This window comes from Phaethon aethereus (assembly GCF_964289735.1).
Source record: "Phaethon aethereus genome assembly, chromosome: 2".
In the NCBI taxonomy this organism is placed as follows: domain Eukaryota; kingdom Metazoa; phylum Chordata; class Aves; order Phaethontiformes; family Phaethontidae; genus Phaethon; species Phaethon aethereus.
Window position 1 is genome coordinate 1,723,638 of NC_138582.1, and position 23,684 is coordinate 1,747,321.

At 51.3% G+C, this 23,684-nt stretch overlaps 1 protein-coding gene across 1 annotated transcript in view; it reads right to left on the minus strand.

Annotated features, from left to right (window-relative positions):
- RHPN1 (rhophilin Rho GTPase binding protein 1) overlaps positions 1 to 6,647 on the minus strand; it is a 31,264-nt gene extending 24,617 nt beyond the window's left edge. The window contains exon 1 of the mRNA XM_082015090.1: positions 6,318 to 6,647. Coding sequence (XP_081871216.1) covers positions 6,318 to 6,419 — 102 coding nt within the window. The 5' untranslated portion in view covers positions 6,420 to 6,647. The remainder of the gene's footprint in view (positions 1 to 6,317) is intronic.
- Between the last annotated feature and the right edge of the window lie 17,037 nt (positions 6,648 to 23,684).

Genomic DNA, 23,684 nt, shown 5'->3' on the forward strand with positions numbered 1-23,684 from the left:
GACATATGAAAGGAAACACCATCACAAGAAAAAAAAGCCATATGTAAATCAAAAGGTAGATAGGGGAGATAGAGTCAAGAGGAGAGCACGTCCATCCTTCAACAGCTTGCCTTCAAAGGAACCCATCACTTTGCCTGTGCCCATACTCTCCAAGTTGTAACCAAAAGCTAAAAAGTACAGCACAGGGTTTCTAAAGCGGTGATGGATTTAAGCATGCCTTACATAAGGAGGCATAGGGAAAAAACCCACCAAAACCCACTGTTAGGTTATAAAAGTGATTTTCCTTGCTTAATTCTCCTTTGTACAAGCTCTTGAGGTCAACCCTTTAAGGTCAGAAGACATGTTATTTCAACCAGCCTCTTGGGGTTTGGGGTGCACCTAGGGACATCAATAGAGAGTAAAGTTGTGTGTTTAAGAAGTGGCCAGGTTGAACGTGAGATTTCTTAGCCTTCCTAGTTTAAAGCTTTTACAAAGGAGAAGCACATAACTCTTCCAGTAAGAGGCCATAAATTGTGTAGCAGCCAGGGAACAGCACAGCTTGTATGTACACAGAAAACAGCGTACATTAAGCCATGAAAATGAATGAGGTGTGGGTCATTAAGTTATACGAGTTGTGTCCAACTCTGAAGTTTATTGCCTCTGACAAAGCAGGATTAGAGCCAGTATTGTTGTAGTGAGACCATTTTATGCTCAGAAGACAGCTGCCAAATAACATCAGGTTCAACCCTCGGCATGGAAAGATGACAGCGTTACAGAAAGTGCTCAGCCAATGTCTACACGTAAGGAGGAATAGGGAACAGGTCAGAAGACCCCTTCCAGAGGAGGCCAAGACAAACAGATCCCTTTAGAGGGACGTCAAGGCTTCTGCCAACTCAAACCCTATCTTTGCAGGGAACATACACCGTGATGTAATGGTGGTGTTAACTCCCCAACACCTCTTCCAGTTCAAGAGCACCCATCTGGGGTGTTAAATAGGGCAGTTACATGGTTAGGTTTCCTTCTATAAGCAAGTCCTTAGAGAATGTTTGTTTAGAGATCATCACCAAGTGTACTTTGCACTTCACATCTCCAGTAAGCCCACAGAGATGAAGCCTGGATATGTCTTGGGTGACAAGGCACACCTCAAGTGTTATTTGTGACCCTGCTGCCAAAACAAGGCCACCACCTCCCAGCTTTCCCAGCACTAATGACAGACAAACCTAATCACCTGTAGGAAGAGGTGGATGCCAGCAAGTCCAAAGGGCAAAGCCATGTACAAAGGGACTAATTTCTGCTCTTTTGTTTCTGCTAGAAGAACAGGAGCTCTGTCGCTGGAAGCAGCTGAGCAAAAGCAAAACGTTAAGTGTATGAAGCGATCAAAGGATGACTCCGAGCTGTTACTGTGACACCTGTGAGAAGGGAAAACACAATCCTAGGACATGCTGTTAGAGTTATAAGCAAGAGAGAAATGGAGATACTGATCCAGTTGCATAAGTGGCTGCTGCATCCCTGTCCAGAGGAACAGGTACAGATCAGGAGCATGCTGGTAAAAGCCAGGCATGGATCTCTTCAGAGAAGTGAAGAAGGGGTCTGTAGCTGGGAGTTAAGTTATGGCCCCAATGGGTATTGCAGCAAAAGCTCACAGACATTTGCAGAGCTTGTCTGGATCACGGGAGGTGCCGCACAGCCCACCTGCTGAAGTGTGGACCAAGCTGTGCCATCTCCAAGGCCAGTCTTAGCCACAAAACAGTCACCACCAGGATTTCTGCCAATTAGAGCAGCTGGAGAGTGCCCGCAGAACAGCGGAAACTAAAGTTTAATTTGCACGTAGACTAAAGACATCCGTAATACAGCAGTGGTGAGATGAGTCGCCACCTGGTGCTGACCTAGGCTCTACAGCCAGCCCCACCGCCAAGGAGACAACCTTCACATCTCCAAGGACAGGGAGGCTCAAGGAGAAAGCTGCAAGGGGAGCAGGGCACCAGCCAGCCCTGTATCACTGCCATGTACGTATACAAAGGTAGGGAGACACTTGGTGCCAGGCAATGCAATATCTACGGGATAAACTGCTGCTTCAGAGAAGTCAGGCATTTCTACCCACAACTCTCTTCTTTTCAATGAGGGAATAACCTGGTTCAATAGAAATCAAATTATCTGCCGTAAGATTTGTCATGAAGATCATGCACTGCACATGGGAAGCAGCACATCTGCAGTGGTACCACATCTGGGGTACCACAGTCCTGGTACCCCAGGTCAGACAACACAGGCTCAGACTCAGTCTCACAATGCAGAATGATGGTGCTTGATATTGGACAACCAGAGCTCAGGGACATAGCTGAGGAGTAAGGGCAGGATTAGGCCCATCTCAGCTTCTGCTGCTCAGACCAACTGGAGAGATGGTAGCTACCATGAATATGTTAAGCAGAGCCCAGCTGCACTTAGCACAGGTACCTGCCATGCTTATCTGCTACAGCCCCTGAAGCCTCAACTGCCTTCAGCGTTTCCATTGTCCCAAACTGCTGCGTATGTTCCTTAAAGCCTTAACGATTATTTTGTTTTAATTTTATAATTTATCCCTCCCAGGAAATAGGGCGCTTATCACTTTTTTTTCTTAAATGAAGGGAGTCAAAAGGCATCAAAAGTGTTATTATTCAACCCTTCCCCAGGGAAGGAAAAGGACATGGTTCAACTCTTCTGTTGGACAACCCACTGGGATTTCATCCATTTGACCTCTCCAGTGCTGCCTTGTTCCCTCCTCACACCAACCAGTTGCTGAAGTTGGTTGCTTGGGGCATAAATACACCCCTCATGAAATGGCAGCTCTGTTGAAGCCTGGATCCCTGTCTCTCATCTCCACTTCATCTCCTCCTACCCCAGCAGCTCCCACAAGAGCCACTACAGACGCTCCTTCTACACACAGAGAGAAAACTGGCAGTCAGAATAAAATAAATAAAAAAACCACTTTGGGGCCAACGGCAAAGCCAAGCAAGGCTACAAAACAAGCCTGAGATATCTCCGTTTGACGACACCTGATAGGCATGAGGGCCACGCTCCAGACAGAGCCACAGCATCCTTTGGACATCATGAGTCATCCCACCTGCAAACTGTTCTCTCATTCCAGAGGGGAATTCCTTCAGGTAGGACCAGGATTTGTGGTTAATGCCAAATCCATGTCAGTGCTGGATACGGTTTGTTGCTAACCCTAAAGGTCCCCAGTCTTCAGAGCTGTCTGCTAAGTGGGTCCTGGGGTGGTAAGCTCCTACGGTATTCCACACCACCAAGTTAGTGACCAACCAACCTTTCCAGCACTACCAGTCTGTGCTCACCATGCAATTAAAGAAAATGGCACACAAAGAAGCACGAGGTGCTAAAGCACGAGGAAATCATATGGCTTGCACCCAAGAAGCCTTCAACCCCAGCAGGGACGGGGAATGAAGAGCTGAAGATCAGTGCTTGGAAGAGTCAAGCACCAACCACCAAGCGTAATTCAGGTAGAGGTGGGTGACTCCATGAGAGCTGGTCAAGTCCAAGCTGCGTTTGCTCTCCACTAATTCACCCAGCCAGCATCAAGGCACACTCCAGAATATCAACATTTACTCTGCAGTAAAAGCTAAAGCAAAACACCTGCACACAGACAAGGAACAGCCAAAGATGACAACAGCTTCTACAGCTCTAAGAAGCACTGACACACAAACTACCACTGTCATTAACAGAGGTACCCTTGATCCATGACCCCAACCCTGTGCCTTGAGCACATGGTCTCCAGGTACCACCTCAACCTCATGGGTTTTACCCAGTAAATGCTTACAACATCTCCCACTCAAAGAAAAGCAGGTACTTACTTATTTTCACCCACTCTCAGGAGCAATAATATTAACTAAAAACTAACACAGTTTTGTCCCCAAAAAGGGATGTTTCCAAGTGCACAGATGATCCAGCAGCTGGAAAACTTGCTGTAGAAATAGGGTAACTGGAGCATCAAGCTCTCAGCACTTATTTTCAGAACCACACTGGTCTACAAGCTATTTTGATGGAGTCAGACCTGTCAACTGGGATTATTCTTCCTCTTTGAAACCCAGGAGTTTTTGAGTCAGGCCAGCACAGGACAAGTGGCCAAGTGACCCTGGTTTAGCTGTGTTAGTCCACGGGATAGAGAGCAAAACAAAAGCTGGAGAACCACTCCAGGCACAAAAGCAGGCTTTAAAATTCTCCTTTTTAAAATATATCGATAATTTCCTCCTCCTCCCAGCCAAGGGCATTTCAGAAAGTAATATGGGCTGTTACTACAACACAACCAGGAGGTCACAAAAAATGTTTTTGCTCCCTGAACATCTATTTATATATAAAAGTCCCTATCATGAAACTAATCTCATGAAGCACTCTGGCTGCAAGCTGTTTTTCTGTGGGAGACATTACCAGCTAAAACCTCTAAAACCTTTTATTGAGAATATGGTTACATCACACAGCCTTTTAACAAATGAGTGGAGGATTAAGGTTTTAAATTTCCCAACCAAGTGCCCTCACTGTTGGCTAATGCACTCAGCAAGAAGAAGAAAAAATAAAATGGGGGGGGGGGAAAAAAAGTATGGGGAAATCAGGGTTTTTAAACAGCAAAACCTACATCCAGAGCTTGAATTTGAGGAGGATGAAACGGCTCCAGAGTGCCGGGGGAGGCACAGGGGTGTCTGTGCATCATAAGAACCAGGGCAGGGTGCCAGCAGGAAACAGATGTATTAAATCTTTAGCCCTGATACACAAACACTGGCAAAGAAAAAAAAAAAAGTATCACCATTGCAGCAGCATTTTGGGATCTGCTGCAATAGAGCAAACATGCAGTGGCCATGTCCACATCCCTGATGCTGTCGGGGTAAAAAAAAAATCTAGAAAAGTTTATATTGATAGTTTCTTTTAAATAAAAAATTGGTAACATCAATAGGAAATCTATATCAGGTGTTTTTCTTTTTTTCAATTAAAAAAGTAATCATGTTATGACAGAAGCTGCATATCCCCTGCCAGTCACGCCCCCCCCCGCCAAAGCTTTACAATATTTTCCTATGTTATTCTCCTCTGTGCTACTGTCCGACTGATGCCAACAGGGTAAACCAATTGCTCATATAAGGGAAAGAGCGCGTTCCTACGCAGAATAAATTGGGGGGGAAAAAACCCGCCTGCTAATCTTCCTTTACAAGTGGCACCTGCTATTTAGACAAGGCCCTGGGTAAACTCCAACCTGGTTTAAGGTTGCAACCTCTTTAGCTGCAGTCAGAGAGGCCAGGCTCAAGTGACTCAAGATCAGATTGATCCTTGTTCAGCCGAGGCTGCAATCTCAACTCTCACTCGAAAGAAAACACAAAACAACAAAAGCCACTTCTAGATCCTGGTTTGAGTTTTGCTTTTTTGGTTGTTGGGTTTTTTAGGTGTTGGGTTTGTTGGTTTAGTTTTTTTGGTTGGGTTTTTTTTTTTTTGGCCAAAGGGCTGCAGAAACACAGCGCTCTGCTGAAGAACAAGTTTTGAAAATTATATACTTGCAAGAAGAGATCAGATTACAAAGCAAACTCACTGCAGGTTCATGAAACCGGCTCCCAGGGGACAGACCTAACGGGAGACGCACTTAAACCACCCTAAAAACTCATGTTTACCCATCTTTTCTTACAACAAGTGGCACTCTTTGGAGCCTCCACAACCCCAGGAGTGTGCCCAAGGGACGGCGGGGAAAGTTGAGCAGTGGGGTTGATGGCGTCCCGAGGACAATCCCCCTTGGTTTCACTCCGCTGTTACTAATTAAACGAGTGACGCCAGCGGAGCTATCAGCCCAATCTCACACCCATAGCCAGGCTCCCGCTGCACCGACTTTCCTTGCGGGCGGCTCCCGGGGGAAGAAACGGGCCAGCGAGCAACACCCCGCCTGGTACCTCCACCAGCGAGGTGGGGACAGGCAGTGCTTGGCTGGACCGTCTTCCTACGGGGCAGGAAGGAGAAAAAGCCAAAACACGGGAGAATTTGGTTAAAAGTAGCCACTGGGAAGCTTGCAGGTGGAGCCAACGGAGGCAGATGCGATAGCGGAGCTGAAGAGGCGATGAGCTACGAGACAGTTGTGTAGGTCTGGTTAAGGATGAGCTACCGGACACATCTCTACCCCACGTGGCACGCTGGGGTGCCCCGACACCCCCAACACGGTTAGATGGCCAGGATGGACCTGCACCCCCACCCCACGCCCTGCGGCACCCACCAGGACCACCAGCCCCTCGGACCGGAGAGGGATACCCAGCCCCACGGAGCGTCAGCTGGGGACTTGGCCACCCTGCTCCCACCCACGGCAACCCACCGCCGCGCCTCACCTTCCGGGTGCTGCCGGCCTTCAGGGCTTGCAGGAGGACGAGACCGCCATCCCCGTCCCCCTCCCCGCCGCCAGCCGGGCTCTCCTCCTCGGGGGGCATCATCTCCAGGGGCGCAGCATCCGCAGGCTGAGGGGGGTGGGCCCCCACCCGACCCCGCCGTGCGGCTGTGGGGAGTCTCTGGCGCCCGGTGTCCCCTCTTCGGACTCTTCTGGTTCTGCTGGCCTAGCCCCACACCCTGCTCGCCCCCAGGGGGTTCAGAGCCCAGCCCTGTCTTGGGTGGGGCCTTACACCCCCACTAGCCCCTTGCTGCAACCCCCCACGCACCTAAAACCTGCCTGGAGACAAGCCCACAGCTTGCTTCCCCCCCGCCGAGGCTACCCCCGCTGAAGGAGGGGGGGGACGGACCCCACAGACCCCTTTTCAGGGCTACCCCAGATGGGGGGGGGGGGGGGAAGCAAAACCCCACAACGCCCTTTGCAGAGATGCTCCAGTCCGGAGGCAACCCCTCCCGAAACTCCTTTACAGAGATGGCCGAGCTGGGGGCAAATGAAGCCCCGGAGCCCCCCCAGGGAGACAATACCACCCGCGGTGGCGCCGCGCTGGGCGCTGCCGGCCGGGAGCGAACTCGGCGCCGGCCCAGCCGCGGCGCGGGGCATAAGCAGGGCTGGTGGGGCGGGGCGGAGAGCGGCGGCGGCCAATAGGAGGGAGGAGATGGCGGGGATGGGCGGCGGCGTTGCCCAATGGAAGGCGCGGAACAGGAAGAGGCGGGGGAGGGGGGAAGAACGGAGCGGCTCGGGGAGGGGAGGGGCGGAGGGGGGGGCTGTCGCCCGTGGCAACGGTGGGAATTAGAACGCCGAGGACGTCACGGTCGGGGCGGGGCCTCGCCGGGCGCCACGCCCCTCCCACAGCCACAGCTGGGCGCGCGCCCCCCCTTCGTACCACATCTGAGTGCGCGTCGGCTCCGCCCCCGGCCACATCTGGAAGATCCCACCTCCAACCAGGCGCGCCCCCCCCCTTTCCCGGCCACATCTGGGCGCTCTCCCCCATTCGGTCCGTGCTCCTCCCCCACAACATCTGGGCTGCTGTGGCGGGGGGGGTGCAATAGGGCGGCACCCATCGCGCACCCCTCGCCTCAGCCAGCTCCAGCTGCCTCCTGCCCCCCTGCTGCTCCCCTCCGTGTGGCCCCTTGGCTACATCATATCCCCCCCCAAATGAACCCACCCCACAACATCTGGATGGTGACACTGCAGCTCTCACAGCTGCCGGAGCAACACCTGGAACTGCCGCGCCCTTGCCCTGCTACACCCGTTAGACGCTGCTCCTGTACAAGATACAATATAATTCAAAATATAATGGAAAATTAATAAAGGAATAAAATAAAATCCACTTTCCAGCCGGATACAGGCAAATCCCACCCCACTCCCCCTGCTCTGAGCCATCTTCTTAACCCATGGAAGGATTTTACCCTCAGAAAATAAAAGCCGGACCAGGCAACGGCACTAAAACCGGTAAAATGTTATGGAAAAATGTCCAGGGGTTGGAAAAATCCAATTCCCAAGATATAAACGGGACCCTAACATGTGCAGTTGGGTTGTCACCGGCACGCGTCACCGTGAAAAGGTTCCTTAGTCTTTACTTGGGTCTGGTTTAATTTCTGTAATGAAGTTAATGAGACCATGCTCGTGCGTGATGAATCCTATTCACGTCCATACAGCACGAGGAACGTGGTACCGGCTCAGCTGTTTAACGAGGGGGGAAAAAATTAGCCCGGAATACATTAAGTCTTTTATATTGCATGAATTTATTTTACAACTGCCTGAATATATTAACCCATTTTCCACCTTTGCCAGCCAATTTTTCCTTGCCGGGCCTTCGAGGATTGCACGCAATCCCGGGGAAGGCAGTACATTAGGAAGGATTTTTCTCTCCTGCCTGGATTTCCCGATCCAAAAGGAGCTGCTGGACTAGAAAAGTGAAATTGCTGCTTAATCTGGAATGGCAGCAACGCTTTTCCGGATGAACACCGCAACGGTTTGCGAAGAAAAGTGCTTTAATCATGCGGCCGCGACTGTCTGCGCATCAGGGAGAGCGTAGGAAGAGGTATTTATTCCTCTGCTGACGATGGAGCTGCCTTCAGCCCAATTGCAATCGACAGCTTGCGGGATGGTGTCACCGATATGACCCTCAACAGCTCACCGTGGCGTCACCGAACCGTGCAGGGACCCCGTTCGCAGCTTGGTTTTCCCCAAGGATGAGCCAGACCCTCTTTGTGGTCCGTGTTTCCCCACTGCAGAGCCCTGGGTGAAGCCATCCTGCTCCCATCTGCCCCATTGTGAAGATTGCCCGTAAGTGGAAAAAATATTAAAATATATGAAATATATAAAATATAAAAATATATTAAATGTATAAAATATATAAAACATATTAAACATTAAAATATACAAAACAAAAATATACAAAACAAAAATATACAAAACAAAAATATAGAAAACATATAAAAATATATAATATATAAAAATATATAAAAATATACAAAAATATACATAAGTAAGACCCATCTTAATTATTAAGAGGCTCAACCCAGGTTCTGTTTGGGTTGGATGTATAGGCAAATTGGAGCAGGTCTAGACTAGGACAGGGTTCTCCCAGCTCATCTATCCTGCAAACCCCATCATTGTCCACCGCAGATATTCCAACTGGTGTGGAGAGCTTGGGAGAAACCTTCATCAAGCACCAGGGCTGAACAAATCTATATGGGACCTGGAATGAAAATGGAAGAAAATCAGATATATGCCGGACCTTGGCTTGTCAGGAGGCGGCCGGGAGCGAACAAGCTCTGGCATGAAGTCGTCCTCTCCTGCTCCCTGCCCTGGGGCCGGCTCCCATCCCTTGACAACTTTTACTCATCCAGCAAGAAAGGTGGCTTGGGTGCTTTTTCCCCGGGTGGCGCAACAGGGATCAAAGAGGCTTTCCCGGAGCCAGCCCTGCCTCCGAGGTTTTCCGCTCCCGGCCACGAACCGGGCGGCACCTTCCCAGGGGAACGCGTGGCCCCGCTACTCGCCCCGGCTGGGGATCTCGGTGTGAAGGAATACCTTCCCTCTCCAACCCAACATTTTTGGGGAAAGCTCGTGTTTCTTCACGCTGTGTAAAGTCCCCCGGCCCCTTTGCACCAACCCCTTCCCAGCGCGCTGCTTGCACCGGGTTGAGGATCACACACAGAATCACGGAATCATCAAGGTTGGAAAAGACCTTCAAGATCATCAAGTCCAACCATCAACCCAACACCACCATGTCCCACTAAACTGTGTCCTGAAGTGCCATGTCCACCCGTTTTTTGAACACTTCCAGGTGGTGACTCCACCACCTCCCTGGGCAGCCTGTTCCAATGTTTGACCACTCTCTCTGTAAAGAATTTTTTCCTAATAACTAGTCTAAACTTCCCCTGGGCAACTTGAGGCCATTTCCTCTTGTCCTATCGCTGGTTACTTGGGAGAAGAGACCAACCCCCACCTCACCACAACCCCCTTTCAGGCAGTTGCAAAGAGCGATGAGGGCTGCCCTCAGCCTCCTCTTCTCCAGACTGAACACCCCCAGTTCCCTCAGCCGCTCCTCATCAGACTTGTGCTCCAGACCCCTCCCCAGCTCCGTCGCCCTTCTCTGGACACGCTCCAGCACCTTAACATCCTTCTTGTAGTGAGGGGCCCAAAACTGAACACAGGATTCGAGGTGCGGCCTCACCAGTGCCGAGTACAGAGGCACAATCACTTCCCTACTCCTGCTGGCCACACTATTCCTGATACAGGCCAGGACGCTGTTGGCCTTCTTGGCCACCTGGGCACACTGCCGGCTCATGTTCAGCCGGCTGTCAACCAGCACCCCCAGGTCCTTTTGATGGTTGAGGCCGTTCTGAGGCTCAGCTGCGACGAGGTGCTTGATGGGCTGAGTGGGCAGGTGAAAGCGATGGACTCACCTGCAGGAATAGGGCTGGAGAGGGACGGGGTGCATGAGTGCCCAGGGATGGGGCTCGTGGGCCGCAGTGTGCAGCACCTTGCACGGTCTGGGCTCTGCACCCGGCGTCAGGGCTCAAAGATCTCTCCAAACCCAGCTGTGGGGCTCTGATGGGTAAGGGACCGCTGAGAAAAGCTGGGGATTAGGTCTAATTTAATCACATAATTGCAGAGGGGATATCTCTGGGGAGGAGGTCTCCCGAAGTTGTTTTTAAAGCGATCTGTTTGGCCCGATCCCCCACCTGAGTGGCGCAAGGCGTTTTCCCCTTAGCAGGTCCCCTTGCCAAAGAGTTGCTGGCTAGGGATTTTCCTCAAGTTCAGCTTTTTGAGCTAAAACTTCATTTCCCAGGGTGCATCCTGGGCTAGGAGCCTCCAATCAGGGTGGAGGGAGTCTTTAAATAAGCTGCCTGCAGAGGGGCATTGCCCTTGGGGAGGCTGCTGGGCCAGGCATGAGGTCTTCTCCAGGTTGGGTGGCTCTGAGGGAGCACCTCACCCTGTACTGAGCGAGCGTGGTCCGACCAGCAGCTGCAAGTGCTCACGGCTTGGCGAAGGCTGGTAAAACATGGAAGTTTTCAATGTGTTTTCTACTCCTTGAGAAGTTTGTGGGATGTCTCATGGTGCTCTGTAGCTTGTCCTTCTCTCCTTGAAAACTCCCCTTCTTTTTCTTCAGTGGTGAAGGTCTTTTGTGGACGGGGACCACCTTAGTGTTGTTTGAATGTGATCTTTATTTCTTGTATCCTCTGAGGCCTTGAGTTTCCAGGGGGAGTGGAGATTTTGGGGGGTGGGTGTCCGGCTTCCCCAGCTATGGGAAGGAGAGGAGTGGTGCTAGCAGGGCGATGATGACCCAGCTGCCTGCTTTGGAGGAGATCGATATCTCAGTTTTGCTCTTGTGTCTTTGCTGTGTTTTATTATTTTCTACTGTGGTGCCTTTCCGAGTGTCATTTAGGGCCCGGATAATGTGTACTGGGTAACCTGGGCCACTCTGCGGGTGTAAATCCACCCCAGCACACAACCCCCACCTACCTGTGTGGACCTGTGGATAGACCCTATACTATCTTGGAGGACTTTCCTTTTGTTTAAGCAGTGATTTTATTTTTATCCCCTCCAACAGCAGCTCAGGGACTGAGCTCACAGCTTTTCCATTTGATGTTCTGCCTGGGTCTTGGTTAAAGCTGAGCTTAACCCTGTGGGTAGCTGCAGATTGCAGGGTTGAGCTGGAGTTGAGCTGGGGTGTCCTCTAAGAGCAAAACTGGGGTGCTGCTGGCCGTATGCCACCCCTGTCTCATTGCAGTGGCCATCCTTGGGGATGCTGCTTTAATCTCACGCCACATCTTGAAGAGCTGGTGGGTGACGGAGCCATGGGAGTCTCAAGGACAAGTGGGGCGAAGAGCAGCAGCAGGTAGGTGCCGTGGGGCATGGCAGGGGATTTTTGGGGGGCCTCCAGCATTACGTTATCACATTTGCTGCAGCTCAGCCCTGAAATGGTCAGCAGGGAAATCCCTCCAAACTGTCTTTTGGAAGCCCTTTTTTTGGTGCTGCTGGACGTGAGGGTTAGGCAGTGTGGCATCATGCCATGGCTTATTTCTGCCACCAAGGGGTTTGCTGTAGGCTTGGCCTTGGTGGGATGAATTCACTCTTGTTCCTAGGAAGCGAAAGAGCGAGTCGGGGAAGGGGCAGGAGGTGCCAAAGGCTGTGAGGAAGGAGCCGGAGGAAACGCCATGCACGGTGCAGGTACCAGCCAACCCTCTCCATGCCTGGGCATTGGGGTGACCCTCGTGATTGTCCTCAGTGTTCTGTGGGCATCAAACCTATTCCATGAACTTCCTTCTCTCTTACCCCACTCTGTCCTGATGTGCAGCCTACTGTGGTAAGAGGGAAGAAGAAGAAATTGTCCAAAGTCAAGGAGAAACCGCTGCAGGAAAACATCATCAGCAGGTAACTCCTTGGATGGAATGGGGGGATGATGGTGGCAGCCAGGGAGGAGATGGCATCACTGGGGCTTTGTCCCCACCCCCCCCACCCATGCTGGGGTGACCCATCTGGGTTCACTCCAGAGTTGTGCATGGGAGCACCGTGTCCAGCTCTGCTCTCCTTGGGCTGCTTTGATTATCAAAAAGGTTTTTTAATAAGAAAAAACTTGTGTTCCTTCTCTGTCTCCTTTTTGGCCAAGAAGCTCCTTAAAGCAAGAGGCTGTGGAAGGGAAAGGTCTTGGCTTGAGCCTACGGGATGGGATCCAAGCAGAGGAGGGAGCTACATCTGGGTTGGTATGTGGTGGTCTCTGCACCAAAGGATTAAGGGGCACTCACGTGATTTGCTCTCAGGGGAGCTGTAAGGATCGTGTCCTACAGCTTGTGGTTGTCTGCAAGCCCCTAAAAGGGATCCTTTGAGCATCTTGAATTAAAGCATAAATTGCCTGAAGCTCAGATGCATGCGGCGTTGGGGTTGAATCAGTCACATTTTGGTGTTGGACCAAGAGCATGAACTAGCTCTAACGAGGAACACCAGGATGTGGATGTCTCTGTCATTTCCCAAGCACAAGGCTGGGGTTGGTCTCATCCCGACAGCATCCCTTTCTGAGGCTTGTGGTCTTCACTGCTGTTCTTGGGCTGATGCTGGCGAGCACAGATCCTGACTGATTTCCCCCTACGTTTTGTGTTGCCCACATTAACATATCGCATTTATCCTCTTGGTGTGTAAAACCGGCAGAGATACTTTTTCCCTTCCCCATGGGGAGTCTCCATCCCTCTTGCAAAGTGTCTGAGATGTCAGCAAACTCTCCTGGACGGATGCAATTGAAGCTGCAGCCTTGAAACCCCCCAGGGGTGCCTGTGGTTGGTGTCCTGGTGTTGCCGGTGTTCCCAGTGCAAGTGCCAGGCATTTGCATTGCAGGAATTTTTTTGGAAGATCGTGGCTGCCTACTCCTGAATTTACCATCCTGATTTCTGACAGCGGCTGAAGGATTGTGAATTTGAGAGCAGGCATATTCCCAGGGAACGAAAGTGTATATTGCCATGGCCAACCTATAATTAACTCAGTTGGTTTTGTTGTTTTTTTTTCATTAATGACTTAACCCAGCAGCTTCTCAGCAGCAGCTTTCAAGAAAAATCCCTGTGTGGTTTTGGCCTCCCTTGAAAGCCTTCGAAAGAGAAACTCGATGAAGTCAGAATTTATAACGAGAGCCTCGATGCTTGGCAAGCGTCGGGTGAAGCTGGGATAGGTTTCAGGGCGCTGTGAGGTTAGATGTAGCCTGGCATGGCCAGGAGCAGAAGAACCTGGCTTCAGCTTTGAAAACAAACATGCAGACAGTGTGATAAGATTTCTGGTGGCCACTATAGGTCAGCTCTTAGGGCTCTGTTTGAATCCCCTCTGATCTCATTTTCTTCTAGGTCCTGTCCCCATTTTCCCTATGCTTTGCTTTTTCTTGCTCCTTGCCCTCCCTTCACTCTTGTATTTCCCACCCTGTGGCTTTGTCCTCCGCCTCTCTTTCCCTCTTGCCATCTGCTACAAAGGTCACTTAATCTTCTACGGACTGAGCTGGTGTGGATGCACACAGGCTGTCGTTTGATGCATCTTTGTTTTGGAGCCTTCTCATCCCTTCTGCTGTTCTGGGCTGGTGTCCCCGAGAGCAGCAATGCATCTAGTGAGGAGGTGGTTGAGGATGGGTGATAGTTTTCATGTATTTGCTCCATAAAATACCTGTTCATTATTGTTGGAAGCAAGATGGGGATTTCCTAACCCCATAAAGCCTCAAAGCTCCCCTCATGCTTGGAAAAGCCTGGCTAATTGAGGCCTGCTCTTTTGGGCTCCTGCTTCCTAACCAAGGTGGCTGCGGAAGGGGAGGGTGATGCCAGTGGCACATGGGCACTGTGGCTTGGGTGGCTGCCATTGCAGGGCCTGGGTGAGTACTTGGGGGTGATGCTGCTGTTGGCGTACTCCTGCCAGCTCTGTACTTCTAAACCTTCCCGGATCAACACTTCTGAATATCTTTCAGAAGATGAAATCAACCCTCCACCAAGGGCCATCAGTGGGGCTGGAGAACTCCTCAAGGTAAGTCGAGCCATTTTTCTTTATGCTTTTTGCTCAGAGAACTAGAAATTTGTCCTTTCTCTTCTTGCCATGGCGTTGCACAGCCCTGATTTTTCCTTCCTGTATCACTGAGACCACCTCATTACTGGTGCCTCCATGGGACACTTTGGCTATGTCCTGGTGCCTTCAGTGACCTTGAAGCTTGCAAAAACCATTGCAAGTGGAATCCTGGGATTTGAGGGTGGTGAGGGAGGCTCCTGGCCCCATCCAACCTCCCAAAGGATGCTGGAGTCAGCAGGGCATGATTGCTCAGATGCACATACCTACATAAATACAGAGGTAGGCGGTGGGGAAATGCTAGTGGGGACAACCAGCCTCGCAAAGCCTGGGAAAAGGGTGTTTCTTTTCCTCATCTTGTGCTAGATCTAGGCAGAGATAGGAAGTTAAATTCATAAAGCTGGCCCTTAGCAGGCTAATCCTCTCTGCGTCTTAGAGGCAGGGGCTTTCATGTCCGGTGAGAGGCCTCTAATAAGACCTTCTGGGGAAGGAGCCGATCCCAAAAGGTGGTAGGACTTTGCCTTCTGAGTCATGAGAATCTACTGGTGCTTGGCTGCTAATGAGATTGGAGGGGCTGAGCGTGTTTTGCCGGGCCGTTTGCCCTAATGACTGTAGTGGAGATTGTGTAATGCGTGCTCCGGCTGTGCGGAAAAAGCATCCGGCCCCTGGTTTTTTTGGGAACTTGCTACCTCCATCCCAAGCTGGCTTGAAGGCTTTCCTGAGCCCTGCATTGCTCTGATGTCCCACAGCCTGGTAATTTAGCCTAAACGATCTCTTAGAAACGGGCCAAAAAATCTCCCTTTCTGTTGCAGAAATGTTGTCTGTGAGGTGTTTTGGCTAAAAGCAAAAATTGTGGCTCTGCTTTGTGCTTACCTGGACATGCAGGAGAGCCATCACCATCCTACTTGGGAGGAGAAACATGGCTTCTCTGCTCCTTCTTGGAGCTTTTCTGCTCCTTCCTGGGTGGCATCAGGGCAACTGGCTATGCTTTCGTACTGGCCCTGCTGAGGGGTGCAAGGAGAGGGGCAAGGCAGGCAATGAACCTGACCCATGGGCTGGTGCGAGGGCCTGAGCTCAGCTGCAAGCTTGCCTGGCATGGGCTGGAGGAATGTGGCTCTGAGTGCTTTTCACCTGCTGGCTTGGATACGTTGGTGGGTTTTTTCTTTGTGGTGGTGCTGATCACAAGCTGGGGATGTGATGCTCTGCAACCTGGTGGACCTCTTGCTCAGTTGGGAGGTGGCAATGAGCAAGTGGAGACAACCTCAAGTTTTCCTGTGGGCAAGGGGACACCATCACTTCAACCCTGTGGAGATGTAGGCTCAACCTACAAGATGTAGTCTTGGTTTAGACTGTGCATGCTACTCCCTTGTTCATCTCTTGCTTTGCTCTTCTGAAACACGAGCAACTTGGAGATGAGGTTCCCAACTCCTTGCCTGGCTTGGAGAAACCTTGGGAGAAAGTATTTTATAGGAGCAGGTTGGTGCTTTCTAATGTTTACATGTCCCACAGAGCTCCCTGACCTCTTTGCTGACCGAGGAAACATTCCTGTGTTCCCCACCCACGTTCCTGAGGGTGGAGGTCATGTATCTGGACATTCCTGGTCCTGTAGCTTGTGATGATGAGACTGTGTCCTTCCCCATCATGCCAATGCTCAGACTGCCTCCTCGGGAGAGTGGTAGGAGACCCTGTCCCCACAGTCCCAGGAGATGCGTGCCATCACAAGATCTCCTTCAGTGTGTCCACGATGCTCGGTGTGATGCCGTCTCTGTCCTGCTTTCTGTTGGTGCTGCCAAATCTTGCCAAACCTGTACTCTTCTCTGGGCAGCAGTGTCTCTGGGGACACTTCCTTGTGACCTCCCCCATTTGGTCTGGAGACCTTGTGTTCCTGCTCATTTGAGCTTCCTCAACCTGTAAGCTGCAACCTGGGGCCATCCTGTTCCTGTAGGAGCTGGTCATTGCTGCTTTGGGTGCCACCATAAAATCATGGAATAGCTTGGGCTGGAAGGGGCCTTTCAAGGCCATCTAGTCCAACGCCCCTGCCATGAGCAGGGACATCTTCAACCAGAGTAGGTTGCTCAGAACCCCATCCAACCTGACCTGGGATGTTTCCAGGGATGGGGCATCGATAACCTCTCTGGGCAACCTGGGCCAGCGTTTCACCACCCTCATCATAAAAAAATTTCTTCCTTATGTCTAGTCTAAATCTCTCCTCTTCTAGTTTAAAACCATCATCCCTTGTCCTATTGCTACAAGCCTTGCTGAAAAGTCTGTCCCCACCTTTCTCCTCAGCCCCTCTCAGCCCTGGCAGCTGCAGGAAGGTCTCCCCGGAGCTTCTCTGCTCCAGGCTGAGCCCCCCCAGCTCTCCCAGCCTGTCCTCCCAGCAGAGCTGTTCCAGCCCTCGGAGCATTGCTGGGGCCTCCTCTGGCCCCGCTCCAGCAGGTCCATGTCTCTCCTGTGCCGAGGGCTCCAGAGCCGGACGCAGCACTGCAGGGGGGTCTCCCCAGAGCGGGGCAGAGGGGCAGAATCCCCTCCCTCGTTCTGCTGGCCACACTGCTTTGGGTGCAGCCCAGGACACGGTTGGTCTTTGGGCTGTGAGCGCACATTGCTGGCTCCTGTCCAGCTTTTCATCCCCCAGGACCCCCAAGTCTTTCTCGGCAGGGCTGCTCTCCATCCCTTCATCCCCAGCCTGTGCTGATACTGGGGGTTGCCCCAACCTGGGTGCAGGACCCTGCACTTGACCTTGTTGAACCTCATGAGGTTCACCATTCCTGAAGGGTAACAAGTACTTCTCGGGAGCAGTCCCCTAACTCCGCATGTAAGAGGTGGAGGCTGCTGCTCAACAATGTGGTGAGAAGTGGCTTTGCTTTTCTTGTAGGTCACAGCGCAAACCCCGGAGAGCAGGACCCATGGCAGGATGGCAGCTTTCAGGAACCAAGGCTGGAGTTGGGGTAGGAAACTCAGGAGGAACTGCCATCCCCCAGACCCAGTCCTGCATGGGGGATGGCACTTCTGCACCCCTGTCATGCACCTGGGCTTTAGGATAGTCAATTGCCTTTCCCAGCTTCAACCTTTCTTCCCTTCTGGCTTCTTCCCAAAGGTCCCAAAGCCAAGCGATCGTGTTGCTGGTGGGGCTGCATCCCTGTCTGGAGAGCCTGGGGCTTTGGAGATGGACAAGGGTGTCACCACCGTGAGGGAGGGTGAGGAGAAGGAGCTGGACCCCCTTGTCCCACAGCAGCAAGGGCATGCCCAAGACTCAAAAAGGAAAAGAGAGAAGAAGCAAGAACAAAGGAAGCAGCAGAAAAAGGGGTTGCTGAGAAAAGGAGGGAGCAAGAAGGATGAATTTGAGGAAAGCCCCAGGGATGTGATGGAGGGCATCGAGGAGCAGGAGGAAGGTGCTAATGGGGGCAGGAATTGGGCAGGGATACAGGGCAGAGCCAAGCGAGGGAGCAGCAGCACCCAGGGATGGGGTGGTGGGAGGCAAAAGCAGGAGAAGGGGAAAGCAGAGAAGCGCAAGAAGGTGAGAATAGAGGGGGTGGAGAAGATGGGGAAGAAGAAAATAAAGAAGAGGAAAATGTTTGAAGAGGAGGAAAAGCTGGAGAAGACAGATGAGGAAGGAGAGAAAGGAGTGGGAGAGGGACTGGAGGAGAGAGACAGGGTGGGAAAGGAAAGTGAAGATGGAAAAGGAATAAAGGAGGAGGAAGAGAAGGTGCATGAGAAAGGGGATGAAGGATCAGGAGAGACCCAGAATGCAGAGCTTGGGCAGGAGGTGGAGGAGGCAGGGAAGGGAGATGTGCCAGGGAAAGAGAAAAAGCGGAAAATCAAAGAGAAAAAGCCAAAGGAGGGAACAAAAGAGAAGGGGAAGAAGAGTGAAGAGGAGGAGACCCTGGGGAAAACTCGGAAAAGGAAATCTAAGGAAGAAGGAGAAGAAAAGAACAACAAAAAGACTAAAAAGGAGGAGAAAGAGGAAGAGAAGAAAGAGGCAGAAAAAAAGTGGAAGTGGTGAGTGTCCTGTGTGCCTTTGGCCTGTGAGCAGGTCTAACACTGATGCAATTGGGGTTTTAGCTTTATTTCTTAGGGTAGAACTGTGAAAATTCTTTCTTTTATTACTATTTGTAACTGCTCTGCTGTATCTTCTTCATCCTTGAACTCGGCACTCTTGGCAGGAGGAAGGGGGTGAGAGATAACAGGAGGTCCTGAATACAAAATAGTATTTGTGTAACAGTGTTGGGTATTTTTAATCTTATAGCAGTACGTACAATATATATATTCCTTCTGAAATGGCTTTGCTGGTGCCCAGCCAGGAAAGGGTGATGCTCGTGGCTGGTGGAAGGAGATGATCCCCGCAACCCCCTGTAATCAAGCAGCTTCCAAGACAGCGGGACTCGTATCAGGGAGTTGCAGAAGATATAAAGGGGCTTCATTTCCATGTGCGCCCTGGCTTTTGCAGCAGTTTTTGGATGACCCACTCAAGGTTTTTGACAGGAGAGCTTTGGGAAAGGGTGTATGAGCAAGGCTGACAGATGCTGTATTTATTTTTGGGGTGGCAGGGAGCGGTGGCTTTAGCTGCTTGGTGTCACTCTCTCGCGGAGCACCCCAATATCTGGGGCAGAGAAGAAGCATTTAGGGGGCTGGATGCTTTGGACTTGTTGCAAAGCCAGGCTGTGGGGAGCTGCTAGGGTGTTATCCCAGACACCCATGTATGCCTGGACCTTTGGGACAGCTCTTGTGGGGCACAGGGTGGCACAAAAAGTGGGATTATGCATTTTTTTTTTTTTGCTAAGTAATGCCTTGTTTGGGGGAGTGGGGGGGACTGGAGACTGGCACGAAGATGAGAGGCCGGTTTGGAACATCAGCTCTATTTGTAGCAATTTTTGCCCCGAAACACGTGCGGGACTACATTTCCCATAAGGCTGCACTGCCTTGGCACGTGGGGAGCACCACAACCTGGCTTGGACACAGCGGTGGCTTCTCATGGCAATGCCTTGGGCACCACCACCACCTCCATGTCCTGGTGGGTAGCAGGGTGACCTGGGCAGGATGTGTGGAGTGAGCTGGGCATCCTCCAGCCTCTCCGTCTCTCCGGCTGGTCAGCGGGATGTACCGGCATTTCGCCTCCTCGCTGCTTGGCTGCAGGGTCTGTCACCCCTGGCTCGCCCCCGCTTGCCTCCGGCCGGGTTCGGGGGGCTGCGGTAGGTGAGTGCAGGCAATGGGGCATCGCGTGGGTTTGGGAGGAAAGACAGAGCCCCTGCAGCACCCTGCGGATCAGCCTGGCGGCTGCCTGTCTCTGCGAGGCTTTCAGCCAAGTTTTCTGTAGCTTGCTGATTTTTCTTTTAATATCTTCTTTTTAATACCTGTTCCTGGCACAACGCACCTTTTGATGAGATTGATTTATTCCACCCCGCTTCCCGTGGGGAGGAGAAAGGTCAGAAATACTTCCGGGGCATTGCTGAGCAAGAAACATGGGAGTTTTGCTTCCCAGGGGTGGAATCTCGCTGTGTTTTCCCAGCAATCTTTGTTTTCCCGGAGACGCTGGGGTTAACAGGCAAGTGACCGGCTGGCGATGAGCCGCAGAGCGCAGATCTCTTGCCTGTCCCACGCACTGCTGCTGGCAAACACTCCTCCAGTTGGCTTCTTGTGCCCCTGACCTGGCTTATTTTTTTTAATGTTATTCCTCTGCTCTTCAGGGTGGGTGCTTTCATTATTTTTTTCTTTTTTAAATTTTAATTATTTTTTTTTAAATCGTAATTTCTCAGCTAAGACTTGTGGTGACTTTAAAATCCTAATTGCTCTGCAGGGAGGAGAGGTGCTTTAAGATTTTATTTGCATGAAGGTCGTAGGTATAAGCAGCATGGGGTGGTGGTCTCCTAGCTACGAATGTGGTGTGGTTTACTCCGCTGGAATATGCACATGAACTGTTTTTGTGTACTTTTTTTTTTTTTTAAATAAGTGAGGTCTGGGGAGGAAAGTGGGGAGTGTTTTAGTCCTCGCAGCCTCTTTGGTGTGACCTGAGTGACCTTTGTGGCTCAGCGGTGGGATCTCTGTGCCTCTCCCCGTGGATTTGGCTGACCCATCCACCCTTTTGCTCTCCCCCTGCGTCCCTGCACCGAGTGCCTCCCCTTCCTCAAAACACCTTTCCCCGCGTTGTATTGCAGTCTTCCTTGTTTGAAAGCATGGGGAAACTGAGGCAGTTAGCAGAGACAACAGGATCTCACCCAGGTTTTGTGGCAACCCTTGCTCATAGAGCATTTTCCTGGTGTGACCTTGAGACCAGGTCCCAGACCACAGGATGGGGATGCTCTCACAGGTCCTTCTGCATCTGTCTCAGGTGGGAAGAGGAGAAGAAAGAAGATGGGGTAAAGTGGACACAGCTGGAGCACCGAGGACCCTACTTTGCCCCCCTCTACGAGCCACTGCCTGATGATGTGCAGTTTTATTATGATGGTACGTCCATTTTGCGATGGGACCTGAGGCATGTGGAGTTGTCCTCTGCTCGGTCAAAGAGTCGTTATCTTCTCTTGTATGTGTGGGGGAAGTATTGCAAACCACAAATTATTAAAGGGCCTGAATATCCCACTGGATAAAGCTTGAACCGTGGGTTAAAGCTGGAGGGTTTTGCGTGGTAGGAGCTATGGGGTTATTGGGGAGCTAATGAGGCCCTGATGGTTGCAGGGTGCTTCATGCATCCCCTCTATGCAGAGCACGCTGGGACAGGGTGAGAGCTCCTGCATGGCTGCCTGCAGCTGGTTTTAGGGTGCTGTAATGGAAGCATGTGTGGATCTGGGACTTGCACCTCTGCTCAGTCTCTCTTGGCTACAGGACATGCAGTGGTGGACCTGGACCCTAAGTTTCTTGAGGGAAAGCAATGCATCTTGATGTTGTTGCCTGAAGTCCTTGTGTACATCTTGTCAAGATGAACTGGAGAAAAAAGAACAATTTTTTTTCATTAAGATGTCTTTTGGGTTTGACCTTTGAGTCAGAGAAACATAGAATGGTTTGGGTTGGAAGGGACCTTAAAGATCATCTAGTTCCAACCCGTCTACTATGAGCAGGGACACCTTCCACTAGACCAGGTTGCTCAGAGGCCCATCCAGCCTGGCCTTGAATGCTTCCAGGGATGGGCCATCTGCAACTTCTTTGGGCAATCTGTTCTAGTGCCTCACCACCTTCGTTGTGAAGAATTTCTTCCTTATATCTAACCTAAGTTTACCCTCTTTGAGTTTAAAGCTGTTACCCCTTGTCTTATCACTACATGCCCTTGTAAAAAGTCCATCTCCAGCTTTCTTGTAGGCCCCCTTCAGGTACTGGAAGGCTGCTATGAGGTCTTCCTGGAGCCTTCTCTTCTCCAGGCTGAACAACCCCATCTATCTTAGCCTGTCCTCATAGGAGAGGTGCTCCAGCCCTCTGATCCATCTTCACGGCCATCCTCTGGACTCGCTCCAACAAGTCCATGTCCTTATGCTGGGGGGCTCAGAGCTGAACGCAGTATTCCAGGTGGAGTCTTGCAAGAGTGGAGCAGAGGGGCAGAATCCCCTCCCTCGCCCTGCTGGCCACACGGCTTTGAGTGCAGCCCAGGACACGTTTGGCCTTTTGGGTTATATGCGCACATTGCCGGCTCATGTCCAGCTTTTCATCCCCCAGTACCCCCAAGTCCTTCTCAGGACTGCTCTCAATCCAGTCTCTGCCCAGCCTGTATTTGTGCTTGGGATTGCCCTGACCCATGTGCAGGACCTTTTACTTGGCCTTATCGAACTTCATGAGGTTTGCATGGGCCCACCCCTCAAGCCTGTCCAGGTTTCTCTAGATGGCATCCTTTCCCTCCAGTGGGAGTGCATCGCACAGGTGGATGTTGTTGGCAGACTTGCTGAGGTTGCACTCTATCCCACTGCCCATCTTGCCAACAAAGATTTTAAGCAGCGCCGGTCCCAATACCAACCCCTGAGGAACATCATTGGTCTCCACCTGGATATCGAGCTGTTGACCACAGCTCTTTGAGTGTGACCAGCCAATTCTGTATCCACTGAGTGGTCCATCCATCAAATCCATGTCTCTCCATTTTAAAGACAAGGATGCTGTGTGGGACAGCATCAAATACTTTGCACAAGTCCAGGTAGTTGTTAGTTGTCAGTCGCTCTTCCCTTACTCACCAATGTTGTCATAGAAAGCCACCAAATTTGTCAGGTCAGCTCCTGCATGGTTTCCCAGAAAAATGTGATTTTTTTTTTTTTTTTTTTTTTTCTTTTGAGAGCTGCAGTTTGCCTTTCCCGTGGCCACAGTGGCTGACACATCGCTTGCCCTCCAAGACATTGCAGGGTTTGTCTGGGCTGCTCAGGACTCCTGGTCATGGTTCCTGATGTTGTCCCCAGGGCCACTGTGCATTACCTTGGAGCAACTCAGTGCATTAGTGAAGGGGCTGAAAGATTGGCAGGACAGATCCAGGTCTCTGCTGTTGTCCTTGGCTTCCCAACATGCCTGCTGGGTTGCCCTATTGTTCTTGCTCTTGGCTCCATCCCTGAACTGTTGGCTCCATCCCTGAACTGTTTTCTGACAGATCAAGGGAAAGGAGGCAAGAAAGACCTTGGGATTTGACCAAAGGATGCTGGAGATGAGAGGAGACTGCACTCCCATGGGGTTTTGGTTCTCCTCAGCCCCCTCACTGGGACTTCCTATACCTTGTGGGGTTTTTACAGGAGGGAAAAAGGCCAATATGGGGAAATGAGGTCTGGCAACGCTGTCACCAGAGGGCACTGCTGGGACATAGATGGGGCTGTTGGAGACTTTTTTTTTTTTTTTTGGTCAATAAGGAGAAACCCTGGCAGCTGTATGTAGTCCTGCATAGAGTTTAGACCTTGTCTGTGGCCTCTGACCTGTTGGAGACCCATCTGTGTTATGTCCATTTGGGCTGATGGCTTTGGCATGGAATCTTGGGCGACATAGCTTGTTTGCTAAAATGCATCACCGTTGCTGGATGAAAACGTGTTTGTGCCCAGGCAACAGCCCTGAATAGGGAGGGACCATAGCTGAGCTGGTATGTGTAGGTTGTCATGGGGCAGTTATGAGGCTGTGACCCACCATGTCCTCTAGTTCAGGTGGAGATCAGGAGCCTCAAAAACCAGAGTGTCTGGCACAGGTAAGATTGAACCATCCCCTGGGAGTCCACAGGATTCTCTCCCTGCGGCTTGCCTAGAAAAGCTATTTCAAAGTATTGGTTTCTTAGGAAGAGCAAAGATGTTCCTTGGATTCATTAGACTTCACTGCTCTAGCCAAAGAGCTCAGGAGA